Below are 27,850 nucleotides of genomic sequence, written 5' to 3'. Positions count from 1 at the left end.
ATCCAACTCAAAAAAAGTTATGAATTTTTAAAAAAACACCGTTTTTGTTTTCAAAATGCTATAACTTTTTTCAAAATTGACCGTTTGGGATCTTTTTTTTTTTAAATTTGTTTTTAAATGTACTTTTCGGAAAAAATACAAAAAAATGTTTAAAGTTTTTTTTGTAATTTTTCAGTTTTTCGAGATTTTTCGAATTTCGCCATTTTTTTTTTCTCATAAAAAACTTCAATCAATTCTGTAATCACCCCCACTAATCCCGGAGTGGGACGATTTTTTTTTATTTAATTGAAAAAAAAAAACTTTAAAATGTTTTTTGTATTTTTTCCGAAAAGTACATTTAAAAACAAATTTTATAAAAAAAAAGATCCCAAACGGTAAATTTTTGAAAAAGTTATAGCATTTTGAAAACAAAAACGGTGTCCAACTCAAAATAAGTTATGAGTTTAAAAAAAAAACGGTGTTTTTTTCAAAATGCTATAACTTTTTCAAAAATTAACCGTTTGGGATCTTTTTGTTTTAAAAAAATTTGTTTTTAAATGTACTTTTCGGAAAAAATACAAAAAAAAATTATAGTTTTTTTTTCAATTAAAAAAAAAATATCGGCCCACTCCGGGATTAGTGGGGATGTTTGCAGAATTGATTGAAGTTTTTTATAAGAAAAAAAATAAAAAATGGCGAAATTCGAAAAATCTCGAAAATCTGAAAAATTGTAAAAAAAAACTTTAACAATTTTTTTGTATTTTTTCCGAAAAGTACATTTAAAAAAAAAATTAAAAAAAAAGATCCCAAACGGTCAATTTTTGAAAATTTTATAGCATTTTGAAAACAAAAACGGTGTTTTTTTTAAATTCATAACTTTTTTTGAGTTGGATGAAAAAATTTGAAAAAATTCTGAAAAACGTCTTTCGTAAGCTAGAAAAAGAAGAAAAACTTTCAGCCAATTCTCCAAGGGGTCGAATCCAAAATTGGTCGAAATGGGATGGAATACCCCATATACATGCATGTATGCAAGTTTGTTGTGAAAGGCGCAGAAAAAGAAATACTTAAGTTTGTAAGCGTGTGGTGTGTGTGTAAAAAGTTTTAATAAGTGCATAAGTTTGAAAGGATTATAAACTTTTTATGCTTTGTAAAGACACTTTGACTTATTAACTTTTGAGTTCAGTGCTTGTTGTTTGCATGAACAAAGTAGTTATTGATTGTGTAAGGTCAAAGAAAGACTCAGCTCAGCTTCAGGGGATCCTTAGAAATGGTTTATTGCTTGGAGTTAATTTATATGAAATTTCTTTAGACCATTCAATTTAGCTTGGTTCTTCTAAAACATTGAGCTACACGAGTGACTTTCATTTATAAGCCGAGAGACCTTCCGGTATCACGCATGCGTTTTTTGGAGCAGCAGTACAACGGTGAAGGCTTAAAATGTTTTTTTTTTTGCGGGAGGGCCTAATGCACCATAATTACTGCCGTCGCATCAACCGTGCGTCCGTAGACTTAAAAACAACCCGTTCCATATTTCTCATTTTTGAAGAGCCTACTGTTGTCCCTCCGTCCAGGTTCCCGCTATTTGCTCTGAGTGTCGATTTAATCACCACTGCTTCGCCTGCGCATTTTTCCTTACTTAGCATCCATCAGGCGTGCCATGACTATAAATGCCATTTTGTTCACTGCAGTCCAGCACTCTTTCCTGTTGTACACTTGTGATACTAAATTTCTCGTGGTAGGTTCGTCCCCAAAAACTCTTTCCTCGTGAAAACGGGGGCAGTGGAACGTGTTCTGCGTTCTGCGTTTTCTTCCTCTATCCTATGCTTTCATAAATACTCTTTGAAACCGCCTTGTCCACTTAGTATGCGTGAGATGGTACTTAAGTTCGCCGTGCTTCCGCTCATTCCATTGAGCTACGTCCCAAAATAACGTGAAGGTCCAACGCCCTTTACTCGAAGCCTCCCACCGTTCTTGCCACTTAGCTATTTTTTGTGTACTTCCTCTTTTCTTGGCGTCTTCAGATGGTCGCTCGATATTAGTGTTATACAGATCAGCCATTTCGGCCAGTCCACTGGGATATTCCGGGTCCGATAAGCACTTGCTATTCTTATAGATGTAAGTCGCTATGTTGGAAATATATCTTTTTGATGGGTCCGTGTAGATCCGTACCACACTGGTGCTACGTATAATGGGTGGGGGGTGCTAAAAAGCTATTGGGCCCAGGGAGCAAAATAAGCTCGCTACGCCACTGCAACAACAACCAAACGTTGACACGAAACTTTACTAGGTGGGGATGAAGCGGTATGTTATCGGCACCTAGACATAAGATATACAATACTATTGAAGGGGCGACGCCGATAGCTAAAAGATGGAAAATGGCACTGGAACTAGGCTACACTGGGAGCTAAAGAGGGGTTTTCATGCTTAATGTCTACACTTCCCAAAGGCTGCTCGACTTCTGCACAATATTATAGTTCCAAAGACCAGCTTAACGATCTTTTTCATTAGCCTGACTGCCACATGAAGACATTGCAATAAAGCGGCACAAATCGAAGATTGCGTGGAGATGTTCAACCTCGTTGCCGTCTTTAGAGCATCTAAATTTTTATCTTTACTTGGTCAAAAGAACGCTGATTAAGATTAAGGGTTATATGATCGCTGTGGAGCAATTGTGATTGCGAAGTCTAAGGTTCCTGTGCTCATGTTGAAAAAGGAAATCGATAGGCTTTCTCTTAGACGACAAATCCACAGTATTGGTATCATCACTGCACCACCTATACTGCGAGCATTGTGTATACAAACAAACATCTTCTGCAAAGTGTTAGGATGACGAAGTTCATAACTTAGTTTCTCGATCTCCAGTACTGCAGGCAAAGCAGCGCGGATTTCGGTAGCACGTTTTATATCTGACTTAAAAGGATTTGAATAAAAAATATCTTCTTGAACGAGCCGCACTCGGCACTCACTGTCTACATTCACAATGGACATTTATTTCCGCTAGCGGAAACCTGAGCCTGAATAAAAAAAAACAAGTAATTTCACAATAATTTAGGCTGCTCATTGCGCCCACTAAAACGGTTTCATTTTCGGACCATACTATTTGCAAGCACTAAAAAGCCCCAGAAGTGCAAAAAGGGAAAGGCAAAAACAAGAACGAGAAGACGTAAAGGAAAAATTGGTCAAAATTATCATGAATTGTGAAAGTGATAAATGAGTCGCAGAATTTGGCGAATTGTAAAGCAGTCATGCCACTTCAATGCACTGCACAATATAACCCAGCAAGTTGTTAGTGGGTGTATGCGATAGCTTCTTTACATATTCTTGTTTTATTCTTACTTTCATTGTTTCCTTTTTACAATTGGATTTACATTCTCATGTCAACTTAAAATACTATTTTGCGTTTTATATCATGTACCTATGTAGGTGTGTTATGAGCCCACAGTTTTTCCCATTTCTTCAACAGAAGTTGTAATTCCACTATGATTGTCGTGAGTGACATATTCGTAATTTTTTTCATTGAATCCTTATTAAATCGCTAAGTTTCTCATATAAATTCGAGAGGAACGGAAAGATCAACTTCTTTTACCACCGACGGACACTCGAGGAAAGTTAGACCCGGAAATCTGTGTAGGAATGGATACTATAAGATTAGCTTCCTCTTCCTCTCATTATCTTAGATTTCGCAGAGAAAACTTATTAGTGTACGCCTCCGCCTGAGCTTTGGCCCATGCTGGCACCTATTTGGAATGTTATCTTCCTTATTCGCAGATTTCTTTAGTTTGAGAAGGAAACTCGTCCTTTTCCGATGTTAAAATAGGCACAGCAATTTTAAAAATTCGAATATGTTGTCGTTGTTGTAGCGATAAGCACACTCCCCGAAGGCCTTGGGGAGTGTTATCGATGTTGATGGTCCTTTGCCGGATGCAGATCCGGTACGTTCCGGTACCAAGCCCGACCATCTCGGGAACGATTTGTTATGACCACATGCGACCTTATTGGCCATCTCGTCCTCCCACCCCCTAGATCCATGAGTTCGGGGTCGCCAGAGCCTCGGCTGTTAATGAAACAGGATTCGCCACGGATGGGTGAGGTTGACAATTGGGTTTGGAGAAGCTATATATTGCGCTGGCAACCTGAAAAGGATGCGCTACACAACCCCTTGAAACTGGGATTTTAGTCGCCTCTTAGGACAGGCATACCTACCGCGGGTATATTCTGACCCCCTAACCCGCTGGGGGACCCCCTAATCCGCTGGTCCTCTAGTATCGAAGGTGTTCATACAGAGTTGTTTGTCACGATTACAATCGTTACGGAGCGCTATCTTTTTACCTATTTTCCATGAATGGTAGACTCCACTAAAAATCGTTCTGCTGATTGCTGTGGCTTCATTATCCGGCAGGATATGTATGACTGCTTACCTTTTGCTCTAACGTAGCCCATATATAGTTCCCAATCCATTTTTGAGCTGTCGTTGTAAGTAAACACCTCTCTGCTCAAGTTTGGGCTTTCTGGAAGCTTAATTCTGCAGTCATTTCGTCCCTGTAGCATGTTTTGCTGTTGCCGCTTTGATCATTTTCATCTATTCTTAAAAGAGAAAGACAATTAAGGATTAGTGACGTCGCTATCCTTAATACTGCTCGCACGGAAGGAACTGCCCATGATGTTAACGTGCACTACAAGGACTTCTATTGCGTAAGGTCCTGTTTAAACACAATACTTGGATCTGAATTATCTACGAAAAGACTACCACAGTTATCTCACTCCCTTGCGTAAATTTATCAGTCCAATACTTCCCTCAATCTTCCTTGCTGCGAGTGAAACTGTTGCAAACGGCTCCTCTACTTCGCTTAACTCTTTAAACGGTTATGGCCGTCCAACAAGACGGGCCAGACATGTACGTACAAATATTTTTCAATATTTTGAGGCGGTATACATCGGAATACATTGAGACCGAGCTTCCCTTCCAATTTATGGTATGCTGCTTTTATATTTTTCCTACAAATTGGCGGACCTACATGTTTTATGCCGACACCGAACGGCATCTGCTTTGATCTTTATTTTTTGCTGAGAAGCTTTTCAAGAAAGAAATTCTTTCTCCTTGCCAATATTTAAATGTTATTCGTCCCGTTACTTCAGTAAAGTACCTCCTTATGGTAAGCCAGCATACCAGCTATACGTTTTCTTGTTTATGACGAAACGTAATGCAGAGGTGATACCATGAGCTAGCTAACGTTTGGAAAGGTGTTGTCGGTTGCTGTTTTTCGGGGAATGCAGTAGCTGTTTTCAGTTCTTTGGGGGATATAGAGCCAGTACGACACGATACTAAATCCTTAAGATTCTAGTTCGATTGACTATGGCTACATTGAACTGCAGCCTACTTCAGGGGAGCCCCTAGTAGACGCTTAACATTCCATTTTGAATGTTTTTTTATATTTTTGTCCTATTATTTGATTTAAGTTGAATTTTCGGTATTCTTTTTTTCAGCATTTATAAACGTTCCCAATTATTAATTTCCAATTGCTGTTTTACTTGCTATTGCTTTTGATTTTCAACTTGTAATGCGAAAAAAAGTTATCTTTTAAATTGTTTTGTTCAAAACTATGCTTTTACATAGATGTATACATATTTGTTGTTTACCTTGTTGTCAGCCCACTTATGCTGCAGTCAGCCGCTTTCTGCTGCCCCTGCTGTTGTACCGTGCTGCCACTGGCGTTGTTTGATTACAAAATTCGAATGTCCTCCGACGCCGCCGACCTGTTTGCAGCAGGCATTTCTTCATTGCTCTATGACTCTTGCCACATTTCTTATACATATATTGTACTTCTGCATATTTATACTCAGTTGAGCAGAGCTCACAGAGTATATTAAGTTTGATTGGATAACGGTTGGTTGTACATATATAAAGGAATCGAGATAGATATAGACTTCCATATAGCAAAATAATCAGGATCGAAAAAAAATTTGATTGAGCCATGTCCGTCCGTCCGTCCGTCCGTCCGTCCGTCCGTTAACACGATAACTTGAGTAAATTTTGAGGTATCTTGATGAAATTTGGTATGTAGGTTCCTGAGCACTCATCTCAGATCGCTATTTAAAATGAACGATATCGGACTATAACCACGCCCACTTTTTCGATATCGAAAATTTCGAAAAACCGAAAAAGTGCGATAACTCATTACAAAAGACAGATAAAGCGACGAAACATGGTAGATGGGTTGACGTTATGACGCAGAATAGAAAATTAGTAAGATTTTGGACAATGGGCGTGGCACCGCCCACTTTTACAAGAAGGTAATTTAAAAGTTTTGCAAGCTGTAATTTGGCAGTCGTTGAAGATATCATGATGAAATTTGGCAGGAACGTTACTACTATTACTCTATATGTGCTAAATAAAAATTAGCAAAATTGGATGAAGAACACGCCCACTTTTTAAAAAAAAAATTTTTTAAATTCAAATTTTAACAAAAAATTTAATATCTTTACTGTATATAAGTAAGGCAAAGCAGCGCGGATTTCGGTAGCACGTTTTATATCTGACTTAAAAGGATTTGAATAAAAAATATCTTCTTGAACGAGCCGCACTCGGCACTCACTGTCTACATTCACAATGGACATTTATTTCCGCTAGCGGAAACCTGAGCCTGAATAAAAAAAAACAAGTAATTTCACAATAATTTAGGCTGCTCATTGCGCCCACTAAAACGGTTTCATTTTCGGACCATACTATTTGCAAGCACTAAAAAGCCCCAGAAGTGCAAAAAGGGAAAGGCAAAAACAAGAACGAGAAGACGTAAAGGAAAAATTGGTCAAAATTATCATGAATTGTGAAAGTGATAAATGAGTCGCAGAATTTGGCGAATTGTAAAGCAGTCATGCCACTTCAATGCACTGCACAATATAACCCAGCAAGTTGTTAGTGGGTGTATGCGATAGCTTCTTTACATATTCTTGTTTTATTCTTACTTTCATTGTTTCCTTTTTACAATTGGATTTACATTCTCATGTCAACTTAAAATACTATTTTGCGTTTTATATCATGTACCTATGTAGGTGTGTTATGAGCCCACAGTTTTTCCCATTTCTTCAACAGAAGTTGTAATTCCACTATGATTGTCGTGAGTGACATATTCGTAATTTTTTTCATTGAATCCTTATTAAATCGCTAAGTTTCTCATATAAATTCGAGAGGAACGGAAAGATCAACTTCTTTTACCACCGACGGACACTCGAGGAAAGTTAGACCCGGAAATCTGTGTAGGAACGGATACTATAAGATTAGCTTCCTCTTCCTCTCATTATCTTAGATTTCGCAGAGAAAACTTATTAGTGTACGCCTCCGCCTGAGCTTTGGCCCATGCTGGCACCTATTTGGAATGTTATCTTCCTTATTTGCAGATTTCTTTAGTTTGAGAAGGAAACTCGTCCTTTTCCGATGTTAAAATAGGCACAGCAATTTTAAAAATTCGAATATGTTGTCGTTGTTGTAGCGATAAGCACACTCCCCGAAGGCCTTGGGGAGTGTTATCGATGTTGATGGTCCTTTGCCGGATGCAGATCCGGTACGTTCCGGTACCAAGCCCGACCATCTCGGGAACGATTTGTTATGACCACATGCGACCTTATTGGCCATCTCGTCCTCCCACCCCCTAGATCCATGAGTTCGGGGTCGCCAGAGCCTCGGCTGTTAATGAAACAGGATTCGCCACGGATGGGTGAGGTTGACAATTGGGTTTGGAGAAGCTATATATTGCGCTGGCAACCTGAAAAGGATGCGCTACACAACCCCTTGAAACTGGGATTTTAGTCGCCTCTTAGGACAGGCATACCTACCGCGGGTATATTCTGACCCCCTAACCCGCTGGGGGACCCCCTAATCCGCTGGTCCTCTAGTATCGAAGGTGTGCATACAGAGTTGTTTGTCACGATTACAATCGTTACGGAGCGCTATCTTTTTACCTATTTTCCATGAATGGTAGACTCCACTAAAAATCGTTCTGCTGATTGCTGTGGCTTCATTATCCGGCAGGATATGTATGACTGCTTACCTTTTGCTCTAACGTAGCCCATATATAGTTCCCAATCCATTTTTGAGCTGTCGTTGTAAGTAAACACCTCTCTGCTCAAGTTTGGGCTTTCTGGAAGCTTAATTCTGCAGTCATTTCGTCCCTGTAGCATGTTTTGCTGTTGCCGCTTTGATCATTTTCATCTATTCTTAAAAGAGAAAGACAATTAAGGATTAGTGACGTCGCTATCCTTAATACTGCTCGCACGGAAGGAACTGCCCATGATGTTAACGTGCACTACAAGGACTTCTATTGCGTAAGGTCCTGTTTAAACACAATACTTGGATCTGAATTATCTACGAAAAGACTACCACAGTTATCTCACTCCCTTGCGTAAATTTATCAGTCCAATACTTCCCTCAATCTTCCTTGCTGCGAGTGAAACTGTTGCAAACGGCTCCTCTACTTCGCTTAACTCTTTAAACGGTTATGGCCGTCCAACAAGACGGGCCAGACATGTACGTACAAGTATTTTTCAATATTTTGAGGCGGTATACATCGGAATACATTGAGACCGAGCTTCCCTTCCAATTTATGGTATGCTGCTTTTATATTTTTCCTACAAATTGGCGGACCTACATGTTTTATGCCGACACCGAACGGCATCTGCTTTGATCTTTATTTTTTGCTGAGAAGCTTTTCAAGAAAGAAATTCTTTCTCCTTGCCAATATTTAAATGTTATTCGTCCCGTTACTTCAGTAAAGTACCTCCTTATGGTAAGCCAGCATACCAGCTATACGTTTTCTTGTTTATGACGAAACGTAATGCAGAGGTGATACCATGAGCTAGCTAACGTTTGGAAAGGTGTTGTCGGTTGCTGTTTTTCGGGGAATGCAGTAGCTGTTTTCAGTTCTTTGGGGGATATAGAGCCAGTACGACACGATACTAAATCCTTAAGATTCTAGTTCGATTGACTATGGCTACATTGAACTGCAGCCTACTTCAGGGGAGCCCCTAGTAGACGCTTAACATTCCATTTTGAATGTTTTTTTATATTTTTATCCTATTATTTGATTTAAGTTGAATTTTCGGTATTCTTTTTTTCAGCATTTATAAACGTTCCCAATTATTAATTTCCAATTGCTGTTTTACTTGCTATTGCTTTTGATTTTCAACTTGTAATGCGAAAAAAAGTTATCTTTTAAATTGTTTTGTTCAAAACTATGCTTTTACATAGATGTATACATATTTGTTGTTTACCTTGTTGTCAGCCCACTTATGCTGCAGTCAGCCGCTTTCTGCTGCCCCTGCTGTTGTACCGTGCTGCCACTGGCGTTGTTTGATTACAAAATTCGAATGTCCTCCGACGCCGCCGACCTGTTTGCAGCAGGCATTTCTTCATTGCTCTATGACTCTTGCCACATTTCTTATACATATATTGTACTTCTGCATATTTATACTCAGTTGAGCAGAGCTCACAGAGTATATTAAGTTTGATTGGATAACGGTTGGTTGTACATATATAAAGGAATCGAGATAGATATAGACTTCCATATAGCAAAATAATCAGGATCGAAAAAAAATTTGATTGAGCCATGTCCGTCCGTCCGTCCGTCCGTCCGTCCGTCCGTTAACACGATAACTTGAGTAAATTTTGAGGTATCTTGATGAAATTTGGTATGTAGGTTCCTGAGCACTCATCTCAGATCGCTATTTAAAATGAACGATATCGGACTATAACCACGCCCACTTTTTCGATATCGAAAATTTCGAAAAACCGAAAAAGTGCGATAACTCATTACAAAAGACAGATAAAGCGACGAAACATGGTAGATGGGTTGACGTTATGACGCAGAATAGAAAATTAGTAAGATTTTGGACAATGGGCGTGGCACCGCCCACTTTTACAAGAAGGTAATTTAAAAGTTTTGCAAGCTGTAATTTGGCAGTCGTTGAAGATATCATGATGAAATTTGGCAGGAACGTTACTACTATTACTCTATATGTGCTAAATAAAAATTAGCAAAATTGGATGAAGAACACGCCCACTTTTTAAAAAAAAAATTTTTTAAATTCAAATTTTAACAAAAAATTTAATATCTTTACTGTATATAAGTAAATTAAGTCAAAATTCAACTCCAGTAATGATATGATGCAACAAAATACAAAAATAAAAGAAAATTTCAAAATGGGCGTGGATCCGCCCATTTTCACTTAGTTTGTCTAGAAGACTTTTATTGCCATAAGTCGAACAAAAATTTACCAATCCTTCTCAAATTTGGTAGGAGCATAGATTCTATGACGGTAACTGTTCTCTGTGAAAATGGGCGAAATCGGTGGAAGCCACGCCCAGTTTTTATACACAGTCCACCGTCTGTCCTTCCGCTCGGCCATTAACACAATAACTTGAGCAAAATCCGATATATCTTTACTAAACTTAGCCCACGTACTTACCTGAGCTCACTTTTTCTTGGTATAAAAAATGGGCGAAATCTGACCATAACCACGCCCACTTTATCGATATCGAAAATTACGAAAAATGAAAAAAATGCCATAATTCTATACCAAATACGAAAAAAGTGATGAAACATGGTAACTGGATTGGTTTATTGACGCAAAATATAACTTTGGAAAAAACTTTGTAAAATGGGTGTGACACCTACCATATTAAGTAGAAGAAAATGAAAAAGTTCTACAAGGCGAAATCAACAGCCCTTGGAATCTTGGCAGGAATACTGTTAAAATTAGCAGTGCCCGACAGATGATTTTCTGGATCACCTGGTCCACATTTTGGTCGATATCGCGAGAACGCCTTCACATATACATCTAAGGGCCCCTCGCTTTTAAAACCCTCATTAATACCTTTAATTTGATATCCATATCGTACAAAAACATACCAGAGTCACCCCTGTCCCACCCTAATGGCGATATCTCGAAAAGGCGTCCACCTATAGACCTAATGCCCCCTCCCTCTTAAAATGCTCAGTAACACCTTTCGTTTGATACCCATATCGTACAAACATTCTAGAGTCACCCTTGGCCCACCCTAATGGCGATATCTCGAAAAGGCGTCCACCTATAGACCTAGTGTCCACTCCCTCTTAAAATGCTCAGTAACACCTTTCGTTTGATACCCATATCGTACAAACATTCTATAGTCACCCCTGGCCCACCCTAATGGCGATATCTCGAAAAGGCGTCCACCTATAGAACTAAGGATTACTCCCTTTTAAAATACTCATTACCACCTTTCATTTGATACCCATATCGTACAAACACATTCTAGAGTCACCCTGGCCCACCCTAATGGCGATATCTCGAAAAGGCGTCCACCTATAGACCTAATGCCCACTCCCTCTTAAAATGCTCAGTAACAGCTTTCGTTTGATACCCATATCGTACAAACATTCTAGAGTCACACCTGGCCCACCCTAATGGCGATATTTCGAAAAGGCGTCCACCTATAGAACTAAGGATTACTCCCTTTTAAAATACTCATTACCACCTTTCATTTGATACCCATATCGTACAAACACATTCTAGAGTCACCCTGGCCCACCCTAATGGCGATATCTCGAAAAGGCGTCCACCTATAGACCTAATGTCCACTCCCTCTTAAAATGCTCAGTAACACCTTTCGTTTGATACCCATATCGTACAAACATTCTAGAGTCACCCCTGGCCCACCCTAATGGCGATATCTCGAAAAGGCGTCCACCTATAGACCTAATGTCCACTCCCTCTTAAAATGCTCAGTATCACCTTTCGTTTGATACCCATATCGTACAAACATTCTAGAGTCACCCCTGTCCCACCCTAATGGCGATATCTCGAAAAGGCGTCCACCTATAGACCTAATGCCCACTCCCTCTTAAAATGCTCAGTAACACCTTTCGTTTGATACCCATATCGTACAAACATTCTAGAGTCACACCTGGCCCACCCTAATGGCGATATCTCGAAAAGGCGTCCACCTATAGAACTAAGGATTACTCCCTTTTAAAATACTCATTACCACCTTTCATTTGATACCCATATCGTACAAACACATTCTAGAGTCACCCTGGCCCACCCTAATGGCGATATCTCGAAAAGGCGTCCACCTATAGACCTAATGCCCACTCCCTCTTAAAATGCTCAGTAACACCTTTCGTTTGATACCCATATCGTACAAACATTCTAGAGTCACACCTGGCCCACCCTAATGGCGATATCTCGAACTAAGGATTACTCCCTTTTAAAATACTCATTACCACCTTTCATTTGATACCCATATCGTACAAACACATTCTAGAGTCACCCTGGCCCACCCTAATGGCGATATCTCGAAAAGGCGTCCACCTATAGACCTAATGCCCACTCCCTCTTAAAATGCTCAGTAAAACCTTTCGTTTGATACCCATACCGTACAAACATTCTAGAGTCACCCTTGGTCCAGCTTTATGGCGATATCTCGAAAAGGCGTCCACCTATAGAACTAAGGATTACTCCCTTTTAAAATACTCTTTACCACCTTTCATTTGATACCCATATCGTACAAACACATTCTAGAGTCACCCTGGCCCACCCTAATGGCGATATCTCGAAAAGGCGTCCACCTATAGACCTAATGCCCACTCCCTCTTAAAATGCTCAGTAACACCTTTCGTTTGATACCCATATCGTACAAACATTCTAGAGTCACCCTTGGTCCACCTTTATGGCGATATCTCGAAAAGGCGTCCACCTATAGAACTAAGGATTACTCCCTTTTAAAATACTCCTTACCACCTTTCATTTGATACCCATATCGTACAAACACATTCTAGAGTCACCCCTGGCCCACCCTAATGGCCATATCTCGAAAAGGCGTCCACCTATAGACCTAATGCCCACTCCCTCTTAAAATGCTCAGTAACACCTTTCGTTTGATACCCATATCGTACAAACATTCTAGAGTCACCCCTGGCCCACCCTAATGGCGATATCTCGAAAGGGCGTCCACCTATAGACCTAATGCCCACTCCCTCTTAAAATGCTCAGTAACACCTTTCGTTTGATGCACATATCGTACAAACACATTCTAGAGTCACCCCTGGCCCACCCTAATGACGATATCTCGAAAAGGCGTCCACCTATAGACCTCATGCCCACTCCCTCTTAAAATGCTCAGTAACACCTTTCGTTTGATACCCATACCGTACAAACATTCTAGAGTCACCCCTGGCCCACCCTAATGGCGATATCTCGAAAAGGCGTCCACCTATAGACCTAATGCCCACTCCCTCTTAAAATGCTCAGTAACACCTTTCATTTGATTCCCATATCGTACAAACACATTCTAGAGACACCCCTGGTCCACCTTTATGGCGATATCTCGAAACGGCGTCCACCTATGGAACTAAGGATCACTCCTTTTCAAAATACTCATTAACAGCTTTCATTTGATACCCATATCGTACAAACACATTATAGAATCACCCCTGGTCCACCTTAATGGGGACATCTCGAAAAGGCGTCCACCGATAGACCTAAGGCCCACTCCCTCTTAAAATGCTCAGTAACACCTTTCATTTGATACCCATATCGTACAAACAAATTCTAGAGTCAGCCCTGGTCTACCTTTATGGCGATATCCCTAAATGGCGTTCATCCATAGAACTATGGCCTACTCTCTCTTAAAATACTCTTTAATACCTTTCATTTGATACACATGTTATACAACCACATTCCAGGGTTACCCCAGATTGATTTTCCTTATTTTGTCTCCATAGCTCTCAACTGAGTATGTTATGTTCGGTTACACCCGAACTTAGCCTTCCTTACTTGTTTTATGTAGATATGTTGCTTATGCAATAGTCGCCAAGTTTTTGTCATCGGCAACGCCAAATTTTCCGACGCCAACAGCTAACAGCCAGCAGCCAGCAAGCAGTAAAGCTACAACATTTTTTGTTTTTGCTTTAATGTGTTGTTGTGGTGGCTGCTGTTGGCATTTGTTATGAATGCATTTAAATGCGGTTATGACGCACTTCTTGCCACTCATGCACTTACAAAACTACACTTATCCCAAGTCATACTCAACAGTAAGCAAACAAAACGCACAAAACGGTTTTATACCCAGCTGTACTTGTAGACAGGGTATTATTATAACTTTGATTGGATAACGGTTGGTTGTACAGGTAGATATAGACTTCTATGTATCAAAATCATCAGTATCGAAAGAAAATTTGATTGAGCAATGTCCGTCTGTCCGTCCGTCTGTCCGTTAACACGATAACTTACGTAAATATAGAGATATTTCACCAAATTTGGTACACGAGCTTTTTTGGACCCAGAATAGATTGGTATTAAAAATGAGCGAAATCGGACGATAACTACGCCCACTTTTTATATACATATTTATATAACATTTTGGAAAACACAAAAAAACTTGATTATTTGGTAAATAATACACCTAGAATGTTGAAATTTGACGTGTGGACTTATATTGAGACTCTTGATAAAAATTTGAAAAAATTGTTTAAAATGGGCTGGCACCGCCCACTTGGGATAAAATCAATTTTACAAATATTATTGATCATAAATCAAAAATCGTTAAACCTATCGTAACAAAATTCGGCAGAGAGGTTGCCTTTATAAGGAATGCTTTGAAGAAAAATTAACGAAATCCATTAAGGACCACGCCCACTTTTATACAAAAGATTTTTAAAAGGGTCGTTGACGAATAAAATAAGCTATATCTTTGCAAAAAAGAGCTTTACTATATCAATGGAATTTCATTTCCCAAGTGGATTTATAACAATAAATAGGAAAAACTTCAAATCTTAAAAAATGGGCCCCTTTTATGACAAAGCAATTTTCTATGTTTCGGGAGCCATAACTCTAAGAAAAATTAGTTCAGAATAGAACCATATGTATATGTATTATTGCACAGTCTTGTAACACTATTTAGCACACAAAACAAACAACAACAGCATTTCAAGTGTACAGCTAGGTATGTAATGTGCGGTTTCACCCCAACTTAAACTTCTTCACTTGTTTTGCTAGAATTGTTTTGGCGTCCCATCTAAACACACCCAAGCTGGCGCAGGTACTTTTAACCCACCTTTTAACTAAACTTTGTTTTTTTTCCTTTTATTTTGGTGCACCTTTCCAATTTTCAGCCACAGTGAATTAACTGAATAAGTTTTTAATAACAGCGCTTATAAGTGTAATTCGTTTATAGATTTTCATGTCAAGTTGATTGATTTAGGTTTCTATTATCATTTAGCACGTGGTGCTGCTTGATATTTCATTGTTCATAAGAAAGATTTTGGAATTGAATTCTTAATGAATGCTTTTCCTTTTCATTATTATTTTTTATTGTTGCAGGGCATTCTGGAGAGTCCATCATGTACAAAAACAACACCTGACTCACTGTCCGCTTTACTATGGACGATAACTGCAGTTTTTGGCATTGTTTATGCGGTGCTTGGTAAGTATGCATTTAAAATTTAGGCCAAATGTACATAAAAGTCCAAGGATCGGGGTTTTCAGTGCCTGTTTAATCACAAGTTAAGTTGAGTAGAGTGCAACCTTGGCATTTTGTCTTATTATCAACCAAAGTGTGCCCCTTAATTGGGCTAAACCTTATCTGAAAACCCAAAAATCATCATCATTATTTGGCGCTTAGCAGCCTACACAATTTTGCTCCTTTCGTAACAAGTCACGCTAGCTATCTATGTTTCGTAATAACTGATGTTACCTATCCAGAATCAATCCCGACATACATAATGTATGCCCTGCTTGCAATGTGTCCCCACATAACATCAACCATCTCTTTAATTGCAATGTGGAACCAACGCATCTAACACCCCTCTCATTATGGTCCACCCCTGTTGAAACAGCAAGTTTCCTTGGACTGCCGTTAGAGGATATTGATGACAATTTGTGATCGGTCGCACCTATTGGGTGGGACGAAGCACTGCTACAACAGCAATAACAACATCACGTGCTCCTCCCTCTGTCCCTTCCAACTCAGAGGGGTCCCCCTTTTTTATGCCATTCAATTCCAGATTGACTAATACCAACTTTTGGGCGAATTAAAATCTTCCTGAGTTTGTAGAATATTTTAACCGCGTTTTATCTATGTATGAGTAATATTTTTACGCATTACGCTAGGCATGCCAGGCTTTTCGGCATGTATGAAAGGCATGGCACTGATGCGGTTCGTCATTTTGCTTGCTAACTAGCAATGAGCAGTATTCCCCTCCAAAACTTGGCAAACTTTGTGCGTTGGTTACAAGATATCTGTAATCATTAATTTATGAATCTGCCCGGTTCCGAAACCTTCCATTATTCACCGGCTTTTTTGGTAGAATTTTTGGGAACTATCCCTTTGGACTAGTATATAAGGTTCCTTGCAGTGACGCAGTTAGGTCTCACGATTCTAAGTATGCGTCTCTCGTGTGTTTTCGCGTTACGATAACACTTCCATCCACTTCGTGTTGCTGCGCTCGTACACAGCGTAGGTCTATAGGAAGCGGTTTCATTACCGCATCTCGCGCAGAGGTTGTTTATGACCCACCTACCATCTAAATTTAAAAGTTAATTTCACTTTTTGCCTTACCAATTTTTTTGCATTTTTATATTTTGTTATCGGAATTTCATGGACTTGTAATTTCTTTTCATTTCCTAGGTTATCGCTGTCTACGTGCTGTGGGCTTCCTAAGTGGCATGTTAGCCGGTGCCAATAGCATTTTCGTTTTGCAAGATTTACAAATAACGCTACTCGGCAAACCCGCAGATTCGGCATTAGCAATTGTTGCGGGTTTATTTGGCGCGGTTATTGGTTCCACATATCCGGTAGCGTCTATATTAATCAGCGCAACTGCAGGCGCGCTAGTAGCCGGTGCAGCAATGGCTGTATGTGTGGCAACAATGCCAGAGAATGAATTTGGCGTAAGTTTGAAGAAATGTATAACTTTTTAAATAATCGCAAATAAAAATACCAGCTTTGTTTATATTCTTATAGTATCGCGAAATTTATGTTGCTATTGCGGGTGGCGCTTTCATTTGTTCCGTGCTCACGTTATGCAGCCTTAAATATGTGACAATACTAACATCGAGTATCGTTGGTAGTACAATGATTATTGCATCTGTCGATTTTTTTATGCACAGTTTAGATACGATAAAATGGGTAAGCACATAAAAGAAAATATTTAATTGATTAATTAGTTACATAATTGAAATCGGAATTTATTTTTTTTTTCTTTGCTACTTAAGATTTTAAATATGAGACCCAACCCCTCGCCACCGCCTTGCTATGGCGGAATTTTAATATGCACCTGGCCGGTTGCCATAATAATCGGTATAATGATTCAATGCTTCATCACTGCCTGGCGTGTTGATCATCGGAAACGAATTTATCTGCGACATCATCATCATCAGATGGCGCGCTGTGCTGGTTCTCCTGGATTAGGTGGGAATCGCATGAGTGGAAGAACGCGGCAAACGCGCGAAGAGGCAAGCCAACGCAAGTACCGTTATTTATATCAAGTGCGCACAGCGCGTGGTGATATTATATCTCAGGTATGAACTTTACGTAACTATTATGTTTACATATATTCGGGAAATAAGATCGAATCATAGAAACTCTATTGCGGAAAAGTTGACTTTAAACTAAAATTTTATAACCAATTCCACTAAGTTAAATGTCGATCAATTCGATGATCCAACCCTGTGAAAGGTGTATTGGCTCAACACTGTTCTAGACAAAGCAATTGCCGATAAGCGCGATTCTACACCTATATAATCAGATAGTGATACGGATATAAATAGGGATAGAGACAGATGGATATATGAATATGGATAGTAGGTATATAAAGGGCCTAGGGAGAAAGAGTGGAATATGTAAAGGATATAAACAGGATTGGAGATATGGATGTGTATAGGTTTAGAAAATAGGTATAGGGGTAAATATAGTGATAAGTAACGGGATTTGGATAGCGATACCTATAGAAATAGGGGTAGTAGGTAGATAGTACAGTCGGTCCAGGTATACAAAAAATGGAAAGAGATATGAACACGGAAAAGGGAATACCAATATATGTTTTCTGGAAAAATAGTTAAATAAAAATAAAGGCAAGCAAAAGGTCGGTAATGACCTCGGCCGCGCCTGCTAGTTCTCATTTATGGGACTGTTACGGGTATGGGCAGTCCGTTTCCGGATTTGAACTCGGTACGCTCACATAAAAGCGCATTCGGGTACTAGCCCGCCTGCCTAGAGTATTATTGACCCCTCAAAGCTTGTGGTGTTTGTAGTTTAGTCGCGTCTTCAGCCAGGCATGCCTTTTCGATGTTTTTTAACTGTTTTTTCAAATCTGAAACTGGGGTCAATATACTTGATTACCAAAGGTTTCGTTAAATTATATTATTGAGTAAGTAAGAAAGAAAAAACGGCAGCCGGTTCTCTATACCGGAGCGACTCAGGATTTATTTTCCCAACCAAGGGCTGTCATTTCAATGTAACCCCATTTAATTCGTAAAAATAAAAAAATAAAAAACAAATAAGAAACACAGTATCGTTTCGAAATTCCCGCCTCTAAATACATATTATTGGAAGAATGTTCAAAATCCACTTAATCCCATTTACAGAATTTCGTGTCAGCGCTTCAGAAACGCATACAATTAGGTGGCGCAGAAACGCCATCCGAACGCTCTATTAAAACGAGCTCGAACGAACGTAATACCTTTCGCAGCGATCGTACACACTTCACCACAATACCCGATTCTGAAATGTGTGATAAAATTGAAATTGTGCGTGATTTAGGATAACAAACAAGCAACAGTTATATGTAAGTAGCGAAATGAAAAGCAAAAAGGATAAGAAAAGGAAAAAACGGAAATAAGCAAGCGGAAATGGCGTTCAAGCATATGTGTGCGAAAGAGATGACTATACTTTAGAAGTATGTGTGTGTATGCAGCGATGAAGATGAAACAAAGCTCGTATAAAGCGAAAAGGCAAATAAATGGCGCCGATTGATACACAAATTTGATGTGATAAAAAACGGAAGTTGAAATGTTTTGAAAAACAAAACTTATGTGAAGAAATTTTGACAAAGCTCATGAGTTTGCAATAGAAATGTACTTACATTAATAATTCGCAGATCGTAAACGACCAAACATATATGTATTGTGGGTTTCGCGCGCAAAACTTAGATTAAAAAAAAAAAGTAAATATAAGCGTAAAATGATAATATCGAAATTAAGTTAAAATTACTTAAAGGCAAATATTGGCCATTAATGTATGCAGAAAAGCTTTTTGTAAAAAAACCGAAATATGTATCAAAATTTGATTTACTGAAAAAGATTTATCTACTATATTTATGTAATTAAAAAATTGTTTCAAATACATACAAATTCATTAAACTAGTTCTAAGTTCCTCTTTGGTAAATACAGACATGAGAAATGTTACAAAGTATGACTCAAAAATATATATATCTTACAACAGGGTGTACCAAGCTTTAACTTTAAAAGTACAGCTTTTATTTTTATTTTTATGTGCTATGTTGAAGTTAGTTATTAATGTTAAATTAGTTTTAGTTCATATTGAAGGCTGCGTGAAAAATCGGTTTGGCGTCCCTTTTGCCGGTTGGAAAACATTTTTTTTTTTTCATATACAAGATTTTTTGACATAGAACATTTTTTATCGGAACACTAAAAATTTGACTGCAAATAAAAAAAATTTTAAATACTTTACGAAAGCTAGCACTTAAAATTTTTTTTTACATTAAATAACTTTATGAGCAATTTTCAAAGAACTAGTTTTCGTATAGAAATTCGATTCACTAAATTTAGGAAAAACTTTTTATGAACAAGAATTATTCCCATTTTAGTGTAACGCAAACTTGTATCCAAAAATGCTTTATCGCAGTAATTTTTTCAAAACCGCACAATTTAAGCAAAAGGTCAATCAATTTACTGATGGGTAAGGCCTTTTTCAGGCAAGTTATGAGACATGGTTCCGCTGTAACTGGAATGTATGAAAGGAACTCAACACGCAATTTCTGAATTAAACTATCTATACGGCATGTTTGTAGTTTATTCCTTGCAGCAGTCAACTAAGTAGCAATCAGCAGACCCTTCATTAAAAAGAGTTCAATAATAATGTAACAAATATTGGGAAATTTCTGATAATTATGCACCTTCTGCTAACGTTCGAATCGCTGAACTGTCGATTAATAACTCCAATATTCAATAATGCAAAATGGTCTTTATTAGACTACTTTGAAAATACTTCACAATAACACTTATACTTCGCAACTGTTAGCGTGCTGAAATCAAACTGATTGCTGTTTACTCAGCTTTCGCTCCTTTTATACTCTCTGCTGTCTCGTTCAGTATTGCAAAATGGTCTTTCTTTAGACTACTTTGGGGGTAGTATAATTATACTTCGCTAATAGCGTGTTTAAATCAAACTGATTACTGATTCCTCAGCTTCGCTGCTTTTATACTCTCGGTTACCTCGTTCGCCCATTTCACGATCATCGCCTTCTAGAACAATTGTATCTCATACTTGGTTATTTAGCTATATACATGATATCTGTAGTTTATATTTTTCTTCTAGCCATATGCGTGTGTATGTGCGAGTAACGACTTCTGCTCTTAGCTGTCGGCTACATATATGTATGTGAAATAATCTCTCTGATTAAAGCTGCTGGTTGTGTATGGGAATATTCTTCGTTGCCTTGTATATAACTGTGGCTGCTTGCTGTTTTTGTTGTTGTGATTATTTACTAACAACATAGTGATGCTAATATTTGCCACAATATGTTTTCTTAATGATTCACTTTTCAATTTTCATATCATTTGCTTTTGTTTTGAGTCTTTTTGCCAGATTTCAATAAATTTCCCATACAAATTCACACCATTATTGTAAATTAGTTCACTTGTGACTGAGATGATTAGGTAATCATCCAAGCTTTTTTCGCCCCATTCGGTTAACGAGTTTGTGAAAACGGCTATAAGTTTAGCTTGGAACTTGTCGTAATTGGGCACATAATTTGCAAAATAATTGGGGGCTGAATAACATGTCGTATATACCTACAAAAGTTCCTTTGTGTTTTAAGTTTATAACTTTTTTTTAGTCCTATGGATAACTTAAAATTTTGCTCGGAAAATATGTATGTTATATCCTTGTTATTAAAGCAAATATGAAAGTATGATATCAAATACTATTTATATATTATTTTGAATATTTCTATACTATTTGGGTAGAATGAAGAAATTAATTGTGATTTTATAAAAGTTCGTTAGATAAAAATTTCGAAACAAAAATCCTAAGCACGTTACCAAGTCGTTAAAGTACAATTCTCTGACTGGTTGTTTGAGCATGGTGAATTTTTGCGCGAATTTCTCTGACAAGTTTAATTGCGCTAAAATTTCTAAAGAGGGGTTTTGACCAAAGAAAAAAAGTTCATATATCTTATATTAAGTATATTACTAATACTTAAGCTTAAACAAAATCAGTCAAACTGTTTACTGTAGCATTTTTTACATATAATTTACAATAATATGCATGTTTGTAAAGTGTTTAAATAACACAAACAAAAAAAAAACAACAAATATATCGTAACTAGTTTATTCCCTTCCAATATAAGTATGTATAATAATTAAGAATAATACTGAAAACTATGTTTGAGTAAAGTTGCACGCAAGAAGAGCAGTACAAAAAGAGTTTCAAGAAAAAAACTAGAAGATTGGTGAAAATATGGGTTTAAAATATGTAAATGAATTGTTAAAAATCGAAAGAATGCGACAAATAGTAACTTATTTGAGTCACTAACATCCCGATCCTAAACAAAAATTCCTTGCGAGTTTTTTTCCCTTCTCCCATTCCTCGTATTCTAAATAAAAAGTCCTTGTGAGTTTTTTCACTTCTCCTTTTCCTCTTATTCTGAACAATGTTCGAAAAAGGGAAAACCGGTTAATGGAGAAAAGTAGGTATTATGAATGTAATTGAAAGGGAGATTTCTCTGTCATTTGTAGGAGTTTTTTCACATGTTGAATTAAAAGGAATGCATCAAAAGAGTTTAAGTTTACTGGTTCTTATACGAAAATACATTAATAATACTATTTGTTACAGTCCAAAAGTATACACATAAATAAGCAACGGAAGAGTTCTGAGCAAATTTGATGTAGCTATTCAGAAACTGCGCAAGGCTTGTTTAAGAAATTTTGGCATGTGACGAAAGAGGAACTCAACTCGGCTTAGCCGCTAGAATATTGTTTTGCTGAATGGAAGCAGGCAACTCCAGCGGATTTGCGTTATCGCGCAGTCTTCTTCTTATGCTCCCCTCTTGGTATTGCTATAGCACCAATTCGTTACACATTTCATTCAATACCATATGAAATGCAATACTGTGCTTTGTTTATATTTTATTTCTCAATTTTAAACAAATTCGCAACAATGACTAATCTTTTCAATTTGTTAAACAAAAATAGAAATACGCAACAAAATTTTAATTGGCAAATCAGCTGACATCGAAAATTCGAAATTCCTTTTCCCCAATTATTGTTCTCACTAGGAGAAAACAATTGGAATAATTTTTCCGCGGGAAAAAAAATTCGCGGGGACAAAATTCCGAGAGAATATTTAGATTCGGGCTGTAAATATTTACTATTTGGAGGTAAAAAACTAAGTGGTAATTTTAAATTTTTTTGTATTCTGAAGCCGGCTATTCACTTCAATTTTTATTTCCATGAATAAGTTTTTCAGATTTTTGTACGTAATTTAGCTAATTTAGCACTTTCTAGATTATACCAAATATTTACACAAAAAAAATTGGTAAATTAGTACTATGCCCTTTTTCCAAGGAATTTAAGGATTTTAATAAAAAGGAGGACAAATAATAAAAGCTCATTATTTTTATTAGACTTGAGAATATATTTATTTGAATAAAAAACTTTTATTTGTTAGAAACTACAAAAATGTCTATAAAAAAATGTAAAGCGCAATAACCTGCGAAGAGATTTTAGGCCGAGCTTCGATTCCAATTTCCGCCGTGCTCCTTTTACATTTTTCCTACAAATTGGCGGGATGGGACCTACTTGCAAGGTAGATGAGTTTTCACTGAGAAGCTTTTCATGGCAGAAATTTACTCGGAGTGCTTGCCAAACACTGCCAAGGGGCGACCCCGCTTAGAAAATTTTTCTTCTATTTGAAAAAACTTGTTTCTAAAATTTTAATGTGGCTTTGCCCGGGCGTGAATCCAGGATCGCCGGTGTGGAATGCGGTGAACGCTACCATCACACCACGGCGTCCGCCACACTTTATATTAAATTACAAATATATCAATAACTTATACACAAAACACATACGATTCTACGTACACTCAAAAACAATTCCTGAAAACGAAGAAGAAATGGGATTGATTTTGCGCCATAGAAACGCGGCCCTTAATCTAGACAAGTAATTTTCTCAAAAACTTAATTGTTTTTTATCTGTATTTAATTAGCGAGACATGCTCATATTGCTTTATACAATTTTTTTGCTATTGATATTAGAGAAAAATTACAAAGTTTACAAACGGCGATGGTTACTAGGACATGTTTCTAAATTTCACTTCTTCATCAGCTAGCTTGAAGTTGAGCTGAGTATTGAACTCGAAATCTCCAACATTCATACTTTATACTAGTGTAATTTTTATCTCATATAAACAAAAAAATATTTTTGTCCTTTGTTATAGGAATATATTTTCTTAAAAATGGAGAAAATTGTATAAAAAAAAATTTTTTATTTAATTGTGTAACTGTCACGGCCGTAGATTTCACGTCCAGACTCGCAACTTTACTGTCGAGTGAGTGATACAAAAAATTTAAGTTTTGTTACTGCACCCCATTTTAACAGTTACTTTTTTCTGGGAAAATGTTCCGACCAAACAATTTTCCAGAATACACTCAGCAAACAATGTGGAATCTATTATTTTGCGGAAAGTCTCAAGTCTTCGATTCTGTAAAGAATTTATTTTACGATTGTTAAGGACTCTTTTCCTGGAGTTAAAAATAAAAGCCGGTATTTAACTGTATGAAAAAAGGCAACTGAAGCCTTTTCACAAAAAATTTAAATTTTGTGTTACTTCTGTTCACAATGAAACGAGCGATATATATGAGTTGATAGTATAAAATAAAATTTAATAAAACCATAAAATAAATTAATAATAAATACATTTTTTCCTATTTAACGTTTCGTCTCGTGAACACGAACAGACGTTAATAAAGTACATATAATTAAGCCAACCAAGAAAAGAGGCGGCTGATAAAAAATTAAATAAACAAATTTTAATATAAAATATATATATGTATAGTAATAAAAATAATAATAAATAATAAAAATTTTGCATGTTAAGAGAGTTTTTGTCAGTCGCTTCAATAGCTATAAATCGTTATTAAGCATGACAAAACTAAATTTCATAAAGTGTGAATGGCTTCAAGTAAGAAAAAATAAATTAAAAATATTTTTCTAACAAAAACAAAATACACATAAACATATTGTAAATCTAAAAATAGTTATATGTATATATAACGATTTAGCCAAAAAAGAAATAAAATTTGGTCAAAAAGCATAAGTTCCAGAGTTAATAAAAACAATAAAAATTAAACTTACAAAAAAAATTAAAAAAAAGTTTAATTCATACATAAGAGATTAGAACTGTAATGAATTACACCTTACTATACATTCGCCACAAATAATTAAATGCTAAGAGTAAAAATTTTATTAGAAACAAATAATTTAATATATACATACATACATATGTATGAAGTATATATTATGACATTTTAAAAATACTAAAGGGTAGAACCGTTTGTGACATTTTTAAAAAAAATGTCAAGTATCTCAACTCCACACGCATATCTAGTTTTTTCTCAAACAAGAACAAATTGAAACATTTTATTTTAATTATGTTTTATTTGTTTTTGCTTGTCAATTTATTTTTATATATTAAATAGCGCAAAAACTTCGAGAACGGTTATACCTTGCAGTGTTCTTAATGTGAAATTAACTATTATAGAAACGCAGTTGCTTAAAAAAGATTTAAAATCATTAGACAAAACAGGGAAAATTTAAATGTTGATAGGTTATAAAAATTTGGTTCAACCATATTTAAAATATTTGTTACGAAAACCCCCATCTGTCTTGTTTACACAACTTTATTTACACAAAACAATAAACGAATCTTATCAACAAACACACAGAAAAGGGCAAACAACTAAAATTAATGACTTCTACCTGCCTCAGCCAAACACGCAAGTTGATCAATGAAAGCCACCCCGTTTCTGAATGAATATCACACACACATTAACAACACACACATATATATACATACACAAAGATCAAATTTGACAATACCTGGTCAGCAGGGTAAGTAAGTAAGGTCATGCACCGGGGGAACTATAAATACATATAAGCCAAACGACAACAGCACAGCATCAGAAAGAAAAATGACACTGACGATGGCACAACGCCGAAACCGGTTTGTCTCCAAACCAAATTTGACAAAAGATGACGGAAAATCATTGTAATATACAGTTTTATTTACATATACTAAAATTTTGTACGTATGTAGTATACAGAAATAAAAAAATTATAAGGATTAGTTGAGCATGCAGTCACAATTTTCTTTAAGAATTTACCCCTATATTAATAAAAAACAAATTAGTTTATAAAAATTAATGTAATAGAAATTTATATGAAAATTTCGTTTTAAAAAGCTTTATAAACCGACTCATTTCGTTTTGTTGATTTTCCGACAGGGTAGATTATTGTTGTATATTGGAACGATTTTCCGTCATCCCTTGTCAAATTTGGTTTCGATTTCGATTTTCGAATGTAATCGACACTGATGATGGCACAATACTGAAACTGGTTTGCCTCGAAACCGTTCCAATATACATATTTCCTTTATAAACCTTTTGTAATTTTTATGAACAAGGTAATTAAATTTATTTTTGTGTCGCAGTTTAAACTTGCTTTAAATGCATTTATGTAACGAATATAAAAATTTAAATTTTTTTTTACTACAAATACAAAGTTCATTGTAAGCTAACACAATTTCTTTGATGCTCAAAAATGTTAAAATATAAGTTCCGAAATTCTTAATTGAAACTAAAATTCCCAAAAATCAATACCAAGTAATGTGTTGAAAAATGCTAACAAATTGTATTTTTTCCAGCATAAATATACATAAATACAACAAAAAAACAGTGTATCATTTACTGTAAATTGAGTAATGATGTAAGGCAGAAATGTGAAACAGGCCAGTACACAATAAAGCATATTATATTTAAAAAAAAAAAATTTATTTTGTGGAGGTGAGGGAGTTGTGTAGCTGTTCTCTGATTTATAAGACTATGAATACATTTTAGTAGAATGCTTATAGATCATATACATAGATCATACAAAGCCAGACGAGAGAGAGAATGTTTACCTTAAACTACAATTCGAAGTCAAAAACTGTCACCTTTTCGATTAAAGGGGGGTTAAACCCCTAAATATCTTGTTTGAATATTCTTGAAACTTTGCTTAAAGTAATTTAAGTTGAAGATTTTTGTTATAAATTTTATGCAAAACCTAGTGATCCATTATTCATGACTGGTCCCTAAATCTCTAACATTGCTTTAATAAAGTAGATGGTCACTACGTCTCTTTTACCGATGATTCCATGCTGATTTAAAGAACCCGTGTTTCACCCACTTTATTATATTCTTCAAACAACTTTTAATTATCAGCAGAGTATTCGGCAGCTATTTCGCATGCCAGCAGATCTACGGGAAAGATCGAAAATCGTGTCGTGCGACACCGTGCGCTTCCGTATTACTGTATGTCAGGAACACACCTATCATCGGTTCAGGAACACACATACAATCGATTCACAATACACATTCCTATATATACATATTACTGCACAACCACTTAGGTTGCTCCTCGAAGGCTTTGGGGGTATTTCGCGTTTTCAATCTCGTCGTGAACGGTTCGCTGAAATTCCTTGCAGCTCAACCATATGAAAAATTGGACTTTATAACATGTGGTTGAGTACAAATCCAGACCGCAAGGAATTTCACAGCGTTACGCGTAAGGAAAATGTGTTTCGCGTTAAAGAACTAAAAAAAGTGAAACATTTTCAACAAATAACATACAAACCACTCACGGGAAGTGTTAAAATATATGTTGCAGAACGCCCTGTGTTCAATAATTTTAGTAGTAAAATTTATAATCTGGTAACCTTGAAATGTAAACTCGCCGCTGTCTGCCAAGTCCCATTTTGTAATATGAAAACCCGCCATTCGTTGGCAAGCAGTCGGATAAGGCACACAGCGGTAAGTAGAAAATTTGTCATTTTGTTTTGTAATGTGATTTTATTAACCTGTAAACTGATTTAGAAATAAGCCACCCACCCAACCTACCATCTAATAAACCAACATCAATTGTTCACAACTGGGTGCGTTAAATTCGCAGGCCTGAGCCAACGACAATATATGTATAAAATTTTCGTTTTATACGCAAATTCAGTTGCAAAATCATACAAGTGCTATCGGGCTAATAACCGAAAAAATTAACTTCAAAAATTACTATAATGTTTTAAAAAAAAATAAATTTACAAAAATGTGTAAAATTAAACATACATAAAGCTATCGATTTATGTATATACATGCATACCGTTGTGGAAAATAGAATACATAATGTCCCCGAGGAGAAACGGAACTTTAAAAAAAATTTTAACCAAATACATAAATGTACAGTCATGTACATATAATCATATTTCACTTAAACTGGCCACAGTATAAAATCAACTACGATGTATATCTTTACTAAAATAAAACAACATAAAAATATTAAAGGTGTGAGCT

General features: G+C 36.5%; 1 protein-coding gene across 1 annotated transcript in view; it reads left to right on the top strand.

Annotated features, from left to right (window-relative positions):
- Positions 1 to 26,300, top strand: part of LOC137249310 (transmembrane protein 198) — a 38,745-nt gene extending 12,445 nt beyond the window's left edge. The window contains exons 3-7 of the mRNA XM_067780660.1: positions 15,334 to 15,436; positions 16,640 to 16,902; positions 16,976 to 17,140; positions 17,227 to 17,532; positions 18,598 to 26,300. Of these exons, the coding sequence (XP_067636761.1) occupies positions 15,334 to 15,436; positions 16,640 to 16,902; positions 16,976 to 17,140; positions 17,227 to 17,532; positions 18,598 to 18,777 (1,017 nt within the window). The 3' untranslated portion in view covers positions 18,778 to 26,300. The remainder of the gene's footprint in view (positions 1 to 15,333; positions 15,437 to 16,639; positions 16,903 to 16,975; positions 17,141 to 17,226; positions 17,533 to 18,597) is intronic.
- The last annotated feature ends 1,550 nt before the right edge of the window (positions 26,301 to 27,850 follow it).

This window comes from Eurosta solidaginis, chromosome 4 (assembly GCF_040869045.1).
Source record: "Eurosta solidaginis isolate ZX-2024a chromosome 4, ASM4086904v1, whole genome shotgun sequence".
Taxonomy (NCBI): domain Eukaryota; kingdom Metazoa; phylum Arthropoda; class Insecta; order Diptera; family Tephritidae; genus Eurosta; species Eurosta solidaginis.
The sequence above is the reverse complement of the archived record's forward strand: the minus strand, read 5'-3'. Positions and strand labels throughout refer to the sequence as shown.